The sequence below is a fragment of the Scatophagus argus genome, chromosome 9 (genome assembly GCF_020382885.2).
Source record: "Scatophagus argus isolate fScaArg1 chromosome 9, fScaArg1.pri, whole genome shotgun sequence".
In the NCBI taxonomy this organism is placed as follows: Eukaryota; Metazoa; Chordata; class Actinopteri; family Scatophagidae; genus Scatophagus; species Scatophagus argus.
Genome location: NC_058501.1, coordinates 13,679,073 through 13,691,528, shown reverse-complemented (window position 1 = coordinate 13,691,528; position 12,456 = coordinate 13,679,073). Strand labels below are relative to the sequence as shown.

Below are 12,456 nucleotides of genomic sequence, written 5' to 3'. Positions count from 1 at the left end.
CAAATAGGCAAAATGTTTTCCTTCATTGCCATTTCTTCATTTCCCGCTGCCTGTTTGGAGAGAACCAAGTCGAGGCAGCCTTCTTCGTTTGGGTTCACTGGATGGTGATGGGCAGCCATGAAAGGGAACACTTAACGTCAGGAGAAACTGAGATGTGTGCCACAAGAAAGCAAACAATCTACTTGTAGACAGCACCAATCAGTGCTTTGTGAGTAACCAAAGGAGAGCAATCCATCAAACTTAGTTGCTGTGAGTATTGTCTAACATTACATCATTACATACATACATTACAATTTTAGCATTATATCAGGGTCATTTAAAAAATGTCAAGATTTATTTAGAGCCAGATTAAACTTTTCAAGTATCATTTTTTTAATATCTTGTCTGAAATTTGATCACATCAGTGCTTTTATTCATTAGCCCCTTGACAGAGAAACATTCAGCTTAAATTAAATCATGAAAGTCAGCCAAATTTGATTTACGCAGAAACATAATAATTTGATGACATTCAAAGGAGTGTCTACTTTCATTTTCTCATTTAAACCTCTCTGACAAAATCAGGCCTGTGAGATGACTGGCACATTCTTCTGTGTCCCTCTGAAAAGACTTAATTAAAGTTTATTCACATTTTACTCTGCCCCGGGTCAACCAGCTCCAAACTCAGAAGGACAAAACAACCACTCTAAGAAAAGAAATAATAGTGAGAAGAATGGCACACATAGAGGGAGGAAGAAAAATAGAAGTAGAGGAAGGGGGGAGGCAGTCTTTTTAGGTTCAAAGGCAATCTTTCTCCTCTCCACTCTTATCCATTCACTTTGTGCCACATTGGCCTCCGGGGGAATGGTAGTTGCTTGTCATTGGTGCCATTCACCTGTCAATCAGAGTGTTACAGGATCCGATTGACTCCATGTTGTGAAGCGGAAACCCCCAGCCAAAAGGCACATGGGATGAAGTCACCACCTGTTTATACTTGATAATCAAACCACTTTTGGTGTCGGACTATTCAGAATTCAGAAACCTGTTCTTCCTTGGTCCAGCTGACACCCATACTTTCCGATTCCTGGGAAACTGCTTCCTGCTTTGATCATAATCTGAAAATCCTTCTATACAGATGAATCATTAGCTTTAAAAACTCTACCCATAGACACTCTGACGTGGTTCTTGGACATTGATGTATATTATTAGATGATGTACAATTGACAGAAATGACACTTAGTGATGTCATTCACTTTAGTGATGAGCTCAGGACATTGCTGTAAATGTCCTTGAACTACTTCAAATGAGTTATGCTTGATCACTCCAAAACAGTACATACTGTATGTGAAAAACAGGTACCAGTGGGGAAATGTAATTAAAGACAAGTCAAGTTGGTTAGATTGGAGAAACGAGCAAGATTAGCTTGCTTTTGAAAGTATCCAACTGAAATCACACTACCTCATCCCTTCAGGCCTCCCTCCAAAGCCACCGAAACAACATGCAGCTCTGGCTGGGTGATATGTGTGAGCAGTGAGACCAATATGTTCAAAAAGCTCTCTTTTTTTAGTCTAATAAATACATGATTAAACAACACTGTTAAAAGCCACAACACGAGCAAGAATATATCTCGAAAAAGGCTGTCCATCCCGGCAGTGACTGCTCAATCCAAACTGGTTTATCCACTGAACGACAGTCTGATGGAGTGAATGTCTGTTGTGTCTGTAAGTCACAGATAGGATTTTTTTTTTATTTTATTTTTTTTTACCAGACCATTTAATTCACTGATTGCTGTTGGAATTTTAAGAGATTCTGTACAAAAATAATGAAAAGTGCTTCCAAAATAACTTACCTACCCCAGCTACTTGCTACTTCTACCCCATTACTTTTCAGGGGCAAATGTTACACTTTTTATTCCACTACATTATGTTGGCAACCATAATTAGCTTTAGCTTTGCAGATTGTGATTTGGATAAGCATGGAAGGTCAGTCTTGGCCTTGAAACTACAGTTTGACAAACTCCCAACTCAAGATCCTGCAAAATATGTTACTTCAGTGACATGCAGACAGTTACGGTTTGAAAATTGATCTTTAAAATCTTGTAACTGAAACCTGTAGTGAAACAAATTCTCTGAAGATACATTCCTGCTGTATTCATTCCCAGTAACTCTATAGAAACAAAGTATAGCAGTAACAACCCCCTTAAGCCCTCCATGGCAGAACAAGGTATAGAATAACACAGAGGAAAGTATCCGGGGGCTGTATAAGTGCTCTGAAACAGGAGACAGATTTCCGCAAGCAAAACCAGGTGGTCTGCTGTCCCACTCCCTCTGTTATTCACGCAAAGCCACTTTTTCCGACCATGCCAATGCTGCATTCACACAGAGGACATAAACTGCATTGGAGCCTCTCACTCCAGATTGATTCAGTGTGGGACTCTGAATGTGATCTGAACGCAGCATGTGGAGCTGATGAAGGTGCTGAGGGCTCCTGCAGTGGTGGCAGAGCTGGTCACAGTAAACCATTTCAGAACTTTGTAAATATGTGGCCAATCAATCAATCAGTCGGTCAGTAATGAGCTCATATAACTCACTCTCCCCCACAAGCCCAGCCATCAATATTACTGTTTCGCTGAACACTGCTCTTTGTACAAACAGATTAACGCTCGGTAAGAATAACAGGACCGACATGAATGTCCTCACCCCAGCTGTAACCCTAGAGCCTCAAGGTGGTACTGAGGGAAGGCCAGGGGCCCTCTGTGTGAAAAGGGTCCAGTCAGGCTTGGCCTGAGCCATACAGACCACTACTCACTCCATCCACAGCTCCTCACAGCAGGATCCAGCCATCTGGACTCATTTCTGCTCTGACAGGGTGGCTCTCAAGGCCCATCTGTATGAGGACTACATTCAGAGTGGGCCCCAGGAAAGTGCTTGTCTGGGAGGGAGCTGAGCAGATTTAAGGGATGACGGCTCAATGTGATATATTTTTCACTCTGTATACTGGAGCATGTCATTTCATCAACATCTGTATTTCATTTTTAGTGCCCTGGTCAACCTTGAGTTCAGTCAGTTTGGTTTTAGGTACAAAAATAGTTCTCAAATCATTTCATTATTGCCTGGTGTTGAGTCATTTAGGCTACAAACACATGCAATTCATGATATATGTTTTATAAAGCATGTGAAATAAATCTGTAATTGCCTTAAACTCTAACGCTTATAAGTTCAGGTTGTCATTTGGTTTTTATTGTTTTGCAATAGTTGAAAACTGTTAATTAGATTTTTTATGAGAAATTTGTAAATATTTAGAAACGGGAGGTCCTTGTGGTCAAGAAGAAGTCCTCTTTAAAAAGATGTGAACATAGAAAATATTGCCCTGTGTTGTTTCCCAGCTGAAATAACCTTCTGACTTTCCAGTCAGGGTTTGGTTAGGATAACCCTGAAGTGATCCATACTGTAGCAGAGCAGTAAATCCAGAAAGGACTTCACTGCATGCATTACTGCCATTCCCGCGCCTGCAGTGACAGCTCAACCCTATTAGCTGTTCAGTTACTATGGCAACTAGTACTAAAACCCCAAAAGAGCTGACAGGAAGGGGTCGGAGGGCAACAGCGGGTCATACAGCAGATAACCAACACATGTCTTACCTTGGATCTGGGTCTACTCACAGGGAAAGCATACTGTGATACGCTGTAGATAGAGATGTAAAGTATGGCTCTCATGGCTCTGTTGTGAAACCTGAAAACAAGGTACCATTTTTTTTAATAAGGCCCTCTATATGCAGGGTTTATATGTTAGAACTAATGGCGTCAATGATGATTAATTAATAATTTTGTGCTGCTTAGATCAGTTTTAAGCTCAATAATGTTTGGATTTTCTGTCGTAAAAAGAAATCTCATAAACTTGTTGTTTATCCTCCTCCAGTATGATACTTACTTTTTCGCTTCTTAATTTGGCAAAGACACCCCTTCAATGGATTTAACTTACCTGTAGAACATTTCAACAAAGGTGTTTTGATTTATAACTGCAGACACCACTTTAATGAAATTTTTAACTGCAGATTTGGTGGCTTATAAAACATAAAATCATAAATAAAATGACCTATTTGACCTATAAAGCCTATGGCAATAATTTATTAGCTGTTAATAAGGGCAATGTATAAATCCTTTATAGAAGGCATCTTATTGCCACTGTTATAGTTCTGGCACCAGTTTAAAATTTGTAGAAATGTTCATTCTTCTGTTTCTAGTTCACCAAAAGCTTTGGTGGTTCATCACAGTCTCAGAAGATAAGGAGGGCAACTTTCTCTAATGACTTGGCGTGGAAAGAGATGACATTTGAAGCAAGCGCTGCTGTGGACAAAAAAGTAAATGGTGCTTAGCTGTTGAGAACACATTCTCAGTGTTAAAGATTAATCACAGAAGAAAACAGAAGTTTTATCAACTGAGAACTTGCACTTCCTGATGACCATACCAACAATCTCCATGTTAACTTTCCATTGCTCTGGGACTTGAATGAGACGTATTATGTACATTGATTTGCAACCTGCATAAGACCTGCGTCTTGTCCCTCTGAGACTGTGATCAATAAGCTTCTTTTCTGCAAACGATACACACCACATTCATCTTCCTTGCGGGCATCTGCCATCCTTTTCACTGAAACCACTTTTAATCACATCCCCAGGGCCTCCCCTGTGTTTTATCACTAAGAATGAAACTGAGGTATCAATCCTCAGAACTGTGACACATCATCATATGTTGCTTTTACAGTAGGCATCCCTGTATCTCTCTTATGTTCTTATGGTACAGTTGCAGTGCAGGCATAAGTAAAAGTTCATGAACAAATGTACTCAGTGTTACGTAAGCCTGCCTTGGGGATGAAAGGGTATCAGAAACAACGGTACATCAGAGGCCAATCCAAAGTGAATCCACCTCTTAGTAAACCCTTTTGTTCTGCTGCCTTTTGCTATGAGCTTTCCAGCATAAATCCATTCTCATTAGTGAACTGGAGTGCAGAAGCAGTGAGCTTTCGGCCTCAGAGCGTGGCGGTCCAATACAAACACACAGCGCCCCCCAGTGGTGTGTTGCAAAAACAGTGTGGAATAACTGGTGGGAAAACAAAAAACTGAACTTGGTCAAGTAGGAAGGACTGTTAGCGATGCATACTTGGCCAATCAGTGGCTTTGGGGTTTCTCATTGGCTGAAAGGGAGCTGTCAGTCAAATCCTCCAGGGGGTGTTTTTCTGTGGTCTCCTCAGTATAGTTTAGGAGGTTGTGGAGTGCAGATCCCATACAATGCCCTGCTTACAGAAACACTGAGATCTTAAAGTGAAAGTAGAAATACCACAAGATAAAAATAGCTCATTACAAATAAAGGTCCTGCAAGCAAAATGTTAATAACAAAATGTACTTAGGCCTATGGAATAAATTATTCAAAGTAAAGGTTCTCTTTAAAATTATTCAGAATTGCGCTGTTCTAGGTAATATTACTTTCCTCATGTATGTACATGTGATGGATGCATTAAGCTGCACCTTGATGTCGTGGAGCTAATTTTAAATTGTTGCTATTTATCTCTAACTACATATTAATTTACATTACATTAATTTATTACCTCTATATTTTTTTGGCAACTGTTTTTGCACACCTTTTGGTTTTTTGCACTCTTTTTCTGTTCTTGTGAGCTGCCACGACAAGTGAATTTCCTCACTGTGGGGACTTCATCTTATCTTATTTTATATATATATATATATATATATAGTTATAATTACTTAACTAATTATAAAGTGACAGAAGAACAATATTTAAATAGATATAAAGAAGTATGAAGCAGAGTGGAAATACTCAAGTAAAGTGCAAGTACTTAAAAGCTGTACTTTAATTGTAAATCTAATACAATATAATATTGTATAATACATGATAAATGGTGACCAATTAAATTCTTTTTGGACTTGCTTGAATCTGCGCACACTCTGGTAAGATTTATATTGTTCTTGCGTGCACTTTCCAGGTAAATATCCAGCTGCAGATTTGTGAATTAAAGATCAGAAATCTGGAACCAGTCTTTAATCCCAGTGAGATACACCAAATACACACAGTCCCCTGCCATACCCAGCAGACGCCCATGGGTGGCAGGGCTGTTCCGGACCACTGGAATGGGGGGAGGGGGCAGGCGGACGAGCGGACTGCTCTGTGATTGGTCTGCGGTGTGCGCGTCCCCGTCGTCTCCTCCCGGTTTTCCTGGCATGACCTTTTCCCTTGGCAACCACTTCCTCCGAGCATCTACGGCCATCTTTAATTTTAACTCATTCATGAAAAGTTGTTTCGCTCATGTAAACAACGCCGACCGACACGTTTGCGCGAAGCATCGTCGACGGCGTTGTGTGCATGTAGTTGCCGGCGACAAGCTCCAAACAGAGCAGAGCAGAGCAGAGCAGCACCGCAGCAGGCTGTCCGCCGAGATTAAGTAAACACCGACGGCGTACGTGCATATTGTTCTTGCGCATCACGCAGGCACGTTTCCTCTCATGTTTTCCAGGCTACTGTTTGCGCAATGTTCTGTCAGCTAAACTGTCTGAATGAAGTGTACAAGTGTGTAAATACTAACGTGTTGCGTTACAGACTGAAGGAGTTGTGTGTTGTGCTCCCGAAAGAAACAGCAGGTGGAGCGCTAGAATAAATGTACGGATTATTGTGTGAAGGGCACAGCGGAGCACACACCACTGCCATATTTCTCTGAAAATATCCCAGCGACAGGAGGGGAAGGGGGGGGGTGAAGTGCCTATTTCTGATATCGCTGTCGAGTTATAACAAATAAAATAGAATAAAACTGATAGGCAATTTATGTTTTCTTTAAATATGCTCGGGAACCAGTAATCAGTAACACAAGCTGGTTGTCATTCATACACGTCCCATTCATGGCAGGATGAGGAAGAAGCAGACTGCCAAGCAGAGGAAGACTGAGGAGACCGCAGTTGTCCAGGAGTTTGTGGTGGAAAAAATAATTCGCCGCAGAATTTTTAATGGAAGAGTGGAGTACTTCCTGAAGTGGAAAGGCTTCACTGAGTGAGTGAGGTGTTCCTTGAGAATCACCACTAAGTAGTCTTTTATTAGTCATGCGTGATTGTAAAGTGTATTCTCTGCTCCTTTTTTAACAGTGCAGAAAACACATGGGAACCCGAGGACAATCTGGACTGTCCTGAACTCATCGAAGAGTTCCTGAGAAACGCCCAGTTCTCAGAGGAGATTGAGGAAGAGGGCACAGCACAAGAGTTAATTCCCAAAGAAGAAATGACAGAGCAAGAGACGGAAATTGTGAGTATGTAAGAAATGCACTGTTGGAATGTCTGCAAGTTCACATTGTTTCCATGTTATTCTCAGAACTTCCTCACCTAAAGCAACGTATTATTAGAATCATTTTATATAGTTCATTCTTCGCCTCAGGTTGACAAGCTGTGTCGGAGTCGGGTAAAATCATCGGACCATGTTGGCCAATTTCCTTCCTATTTCTTTGAGGCCTTCAAGGCTGAATGTAAAGCTAAATGGTGTGTGAAGGGGGTTTGGTTTCATAACTCTCCTGAAAGTGAAAGAGGTTAAGACAAGGTTTCCTCTATTTCACAAATGTGCATGTATGGTATTTAAAAACAAACAAAAAAAAAGTCACAACTAGGGTGTCTCCTGATGCAACTTTTGTCTTTGTTGCTTTTTTAAAACTACTGCTTTTTTTTTGTCCTTGTCATTCTCTTTGCAGTCCTGTATGCACTCTCAGCAGCAAGTTCGCACCATGCAGAGCGACAGCGGCGTCCTCGAGCCAAATGATGAGCATTCGGACGCCCCCGCTAACCTCGGCACTTACCTCGAGCCTGAATGCATCATCGGATCCACAGACAGACAGGGAGAGCTCATGTTCCTAGTCAAATGGTAACTCCCACTCAGCGCTTCCTCTTTTCTCTGTCCTTGAACCAATGCCAGGTGTTGGGTAAATGTTTGCATGATGGTAAAAGTCGTAGTTGTCAACGTTAAAGGCTGCCATCTTTATATTCAACCGTCAGCAAATGTAATAGAGCATTTAGTGTCAGGTTTATGAGGGTGTCTAATCTTTTTGTTGTAGCTGTACAGCGTCATTACAGGCTATGCAGTGTAATTTACTGACCATGTAATGTGAATATATCGTTCAGTCAGGAGACGACGTTGACATCGACACCTGACAAAACATTGGATTAGTAACTTATTATGGAAAGCACCTCTACTTCTAAAGAGAAACTAAACCAGTTTTATGCACAAAAGTCAGCAGTACCCAGTATTAGTATGTGGCTGTTTCACGCTGCCACAGAAAAATTGAACAGTGTATTCTGTGGCTCTGAGGGAGATTTGTTAGGTTTGAGAGCATGACTTGCATGCATGGTAAATACAAAGGGCTCAGCGAAAAAAAAAAAAAAGAAGAAGAAGAAGAAGATGAACCTGAACCTTGACTTTTGCCAGTGTCAGCCAGCAAGGCCTTGCATTGGCCAGTCAAATACGTGCTGGCAGATATTGCTGTTAAGAATTTTTTTTTCATTTGCGTGTATTAGAGTTTCTATCATTAACCTCACAGTTATCACAGAGATGAAAGTAAATCAATGTATCAGTGAAGTGTTGCTTAAACAGTGGATTAATTTAAAATCATGAATCTCACAAACTGAATTTTCTGGACTTTTTTCAGACCAAAGCAGAAAGTTCAGTTTCTGCTTTTGTCTGAATTCCTGCTAGTGCGTTTAGTTGCGTTATGGGAAATGGAGGATCTCGGGTTTTGGATTAGTTAGATCTGTATAAGCCAAGGCAAGTTTTTCATGTTTTATTTAGTAGTGCCGTTCAACCACAGAAGGAGATCAGTGTGCTTTGCCTAAGGTGAAGAGAGTGAACACTTAAAACACAATGAAACAGAAAATTAGATAAATTCAGCTTTATAAAAATGCAGCACTGGATACATCACAATCACACAAATTGGAGACAACTTTGGTTTGTAAAATGCGTGTGATTCAGCAGGTTCTAAACTGGCAGGGGTGTGTGTTGCTGCTAAAACATTTTAAAACTTTGGAATGATCATCATAATATTTTCCTTCTCCTGCGTGCTTCCTCACAGGAAGAACTCCGACGATGTGGCCCTCCTGCCGGCGCGTGAAGCCAGCGCCAGGTGTCCCCAGATGGTCATCGACTTCTACGAGCAGAAGCTGACATGGCACTGCGGGGACGAGGAGCAGTGAAGAGTGTGTGTGTGTGTGTGTTGTGTACAGAGGTGAACTGATAAACAGCTGTGCTCTTGTCTGAAGCTTAGTTTAACCTCCATCGAGTGTCCTCCTTCAGCTGACATTAGAGGCACACTGTGTGAAATTACACCCCGCTGCAGGTCCGCTTCCACATTCTGGCAGGTGCAAGATCCTCGGCAGGGATGGATTTGAGGTGCTCTCGGTCTCATGGTGCTCAATGAGGTCTCTGTACCTTTTCTGGAGACTGCGATGGAGACTAAAACTAACCTTTGAGTGTAGCAGCTGACTTTAGGTCAGACTAACCTGTAGCAGCTTTGGTCTTGTGTAAGCAGACACAATCACTGTGGACATGTGTTTTATTTGATTGTTAAACAGTAATTAAGTATTTTTAGTTGACGTACAAGGACCCTGGTTGTTTATTGTGTGCTCGGCACTATGTAGACAGAGTGAACTAACTGCTGTCCAATCCGTACCTCCAGTTCATGTAGCTCGTAGTAAGCGCTGAAGATTGTACATCTGTTGTTCGAACGTTTTGATTGTTTGAACTTGTATTTTGTGAGGTGTTTATAACTACTGTGTCTCTGTATGACCCTTGTGGTTGAGGTGAAATGTTTAAAAAAAAAAAAAAAAAAGTTGCCCACTAGAAAAGTCCCAGCATTTCCAATCAGCTGCTAAGTACCAACTATTCTCCCCCCCTCTGTATCAAATCATAACAAGAATATCCTCGAAAGATCATATTATTTATGAAGTAAATCTACTGAGATTGACCTACATTGAAAATAGCTTCTGTGCACACGTGATGGCAGATGAGATTGTTAAATGTAGCACTTTAGACATGAGGCTGTCCAGTTATGCAGGGCATTACCTTCCCGTTGCGTGACACCTGTATCCCGATGGCTTGGTCCTGACTCGACATATCTCCCATGACTGTTATGGGACCCTAAGCTGAACCTTAAACCTCCTAAAACACACCTGCTACTGAATTAGTGTAACTGTTGACCATGAATCTGTGAAGTCTCTGTGAATAAACCTTTTGTGAAGCTTTTCTCTTGAAGATTTTTTTTTGTAACTTCACATTTTCCCACACGCTGAATCATGAGGTAGGAACATCAATCAGTTCTGATCTGGCAAAAAATGATTTTTTTTTTAAAAACATTAGCTGTATTTTTCAGTCATCGACAGGGAGTTTTACTGATTTGTTTGGACGTTAAAGGGAGGAGTTTATGTCAGTCTTGTGACTTTATTTTGAAACCTTTGCTCCTCACAGTGAAAGTAGAAATGAAAGGTGCTGGGACAGTGTTAAGCATTATTTGGCTGACTGTTCCATTATTTGACTGACTGTTGAGATTCAGTACTTCAGGATTATAAGCGAGGAAATGGACAATGCTGTAAGTCAGGTAGGTCTGAAGTAACCCTGTAATTTTTGATGATTTTTTTTTTGGGTTAAATTTTGTATCACATCTTTAAATTACGCATTCATACGTTTTAGATTCTGGTAAATCCTTTCAAAACGATTTATGTCCTGAGCAAGAAAGGTTATTTTTTTGTTGTTTTGCTTCCTCAGTTGTAGCTCTGTTGGTCATTGCACTTCCTCTATCAGCTGATTAAAAACTTCCCGTCTTTCATAACGCAGTACATTCGGCTCAGTGTCTCTTCTGCCTTCTCCATGCAGCAGGTCATCAGTGTCTGGGTACGAGACCCGCGGATACGAAAGAATGACTTTTGGCATGCCTACATAGACTATGAAATTTGTTTACATGTAAGTAAAATGGTTGAAAAATAAGTTGTTTTAATCTCTTCTGTCAAGGAGCAGAGCTTACTGTAATGTGTGTGTCACCTGTTTTAGACCGACAGTGTGTGCTTCACCAAGAAGATCTCAAGTGTGAGGAGGAGATACAGTGAGTTTGTATGGCTCAGACAGAAGCTACAAGAAAATTCATTGCTAATGTAAGTCAATTTACTGTATTTCAAAATCATACACTGCCAGATGCTTGCTGTCATTTTTATTATATATATGTGTGTCTTTTTTCCAGGGTACAGCTACCAGATCTGCCTCCAAAGAACCCCTTCTTCAGCCTGAACAACGCCCAGCAGATCACTGAGCGGATGAAAGGCCTCCAGAAGTTTTTGGAACAGTAAGAATGAACTCACAGATCAATAAACATATCACCTTTGACATACTACTGCACAGACATAACAAAAGTAGTGAATCACTGTTTCCATGATCCTGCAGGCCACATGACTGCTGTATTCACACCAACAAACAATATGCTGTATTGTAAGGAACAGTCTTATTTGTTTACTGTACTTATTCTCCAGGATCCTCCAGAACCCTCTGCTGTTGTCCGACAGTTGCCTGCATCTTTTCCTGCAGTCACAGCTCAGCGTGTCCAAAATGCAGGCCTGTGCTGCTGGGAGGACCTGTTACTCTGTTGCCCAGGCGGTCCAGCGCTGTGGCCTGAGGCGATTTCACTCCGAAGAGGATCTGCAGAAGGACCTCAGCATGTCCTGTGACTCCGACTCAGACAGGTATTGTAATGTTACGCCGTGGAGTCTTTTTCCACTCTAAAATTCACCTTTTTTTTATTAAACGCTCATCAGAAGAGGTGAAATTTAAAGAGGATAGAGCTCTTTTTTTCATGCAATTTATCAGCAGTAAGACAAAAATATGCATTTTAAGTACAAATTCATTGATGTTTTTTCCAGGACAGATAACACGAGAACTCCCTTTGCTTCATTCCCTGAGTGATATGATACGAGTGATACATTTTAATTCATTTTCCATTCCCCATTCTTTCATTTGTCATTCCAGCTCAGAGTGTAGAGATCCAGAGCCTGGGATTAAAGATTTGGCAATAAACAACGCAGGAAGCACAGCTTCGCTTGATCTCATGGGAACCAGCCAGGAGGAAACACTCAGCTGCTCATTTGGTTCTACCTGAAAACATCCGTCATATCACTGACCGGAATATTTGGACCTGACAGGAAGGAATTTATCTGTTACTCTTGTCATACAGCACAATGCATTATTTCACTCATGAAAAGACACAGTACATAGTAACAGAAGTGTGCCTTTGTGTATCTTTAAAGTATTTTTTAAACATTATGTTCTGGTTGTAAAGCCGCAAAGTTGTAGCAGAAATATGCCTGAAGATGGCAGTGTTGTTACATCCATCTGTTTGTATATTCAATTCAGAAACATATGCTGTACTGTCCATATGCACTTCATAAACAAGCTTAACAGAA

General features: G+C 41.0%; 2 protein-coding genes across 4 annotated transcripts; both read left to right on the top strand.

Moving 5' to 3' along the window:
* The first annotated feature begins 6,188 nt into the window (after positions 1-6,188).
* cbx3b (chromobox homolog 3b) lies at positions 6,189-10,256 on the top strand. 2 transcript variants are annotated; one of them, XM_046400234.1, is made up of 5 exons: positions 6,189-6,446; positions 6,890-7,030; positions 7,123-7,279; positions 7,716-7,885; positions 9,087-10,256. In XM_046400234.1, the coding sequence occupies exons 2-5, from the start codon at positions 6,891-6,893 to the stop codon at positions 9,205-9,207; spliced, it is 588 nt and encodes a 195-aa protein (XP_046256190.1). In that variant the 5' UTR covers positions 6,189-6,446; position 6,890; the 3' UTR covers positions 9,208-10,256. The 2 variants fall into 2 exon arrangements, with proteins under 2 accessions (XP_046256190.1, XP_046256189.1); XM_046400233.1 differs by having other exon boundaries at positions 6,189-6,478.
* A 196-nt stretch (positions 10,257-10,452) lies between these two features.
* Positions 10,453-12,456, top strand: snx10b (sorting nexin 10b). Of its 2 annotated transcripts, none has more exons than XM_046400231.1 (6): positions 10,453-10,607; positions 10,883-10,969; positions 11,057-11,157; positions 11,244-11,345; positions 11,530-11,739; positions 12,023-12,456. In XM_046400231.1, exons 1-6 carry the CDS (start codon positions 10,587-10,589, stop codon positions 12,150-12,152), a joined length of 651 nt encoding a protein of 216 aa, XP_046256187.1. In that variant the 5' UTR covers positions 10,453-10,586; the 3' UTR covers positions 12,153-12,456. The 2 variants fall into 2 exon arrangements, with proteins under 2 accessions (XP_046256187.1, XP_046256188.1); XM_046400232.1 differs by having other exon boundaries at positions 10,472-10,598.

Coding starts and splice junctions, on each gene's coding strand:
- cbx3b (XM_046400234.1), top strand. CDS start 6,891: ATGAGGAAGAAGCAGACTGCCAAGCAGAGGAAGACTGAGGAGACCGCA. Junction 7,031..7,122: donor AAGTGGAAAGGCTTCACTGA/GTGAGTGAGGTG, acceptor CTTTTTTAACAG/TGCAGAAAACACATGGGAAC. Junction 7,886..9,086: donor CTCATGTTCCTAGTCAAATG/GTAACTCCCACT, acceptor GCTTCCTCACAG/GAAGAACTCCGACGATGTGG.
- snx10b (XM_046400231.1), top strand. CDS start 10,587: ATGGACAATGCTGTAAGTCAG. Junction 10,970..11,056: donor ACTATGAAATTTGTTTACAT/GTAAGTAAAATG, acceptor CACCTGTTTTAG/ACCGACAGTGTGTGCTTCAC. Junction 11,346..11,529: donor CTCCAGAAGTTTTTGGAACA/GTAAGAATGAAC, acceptor CTTATTCTCCAG/GATCCTCCAGAACCCTCTGC.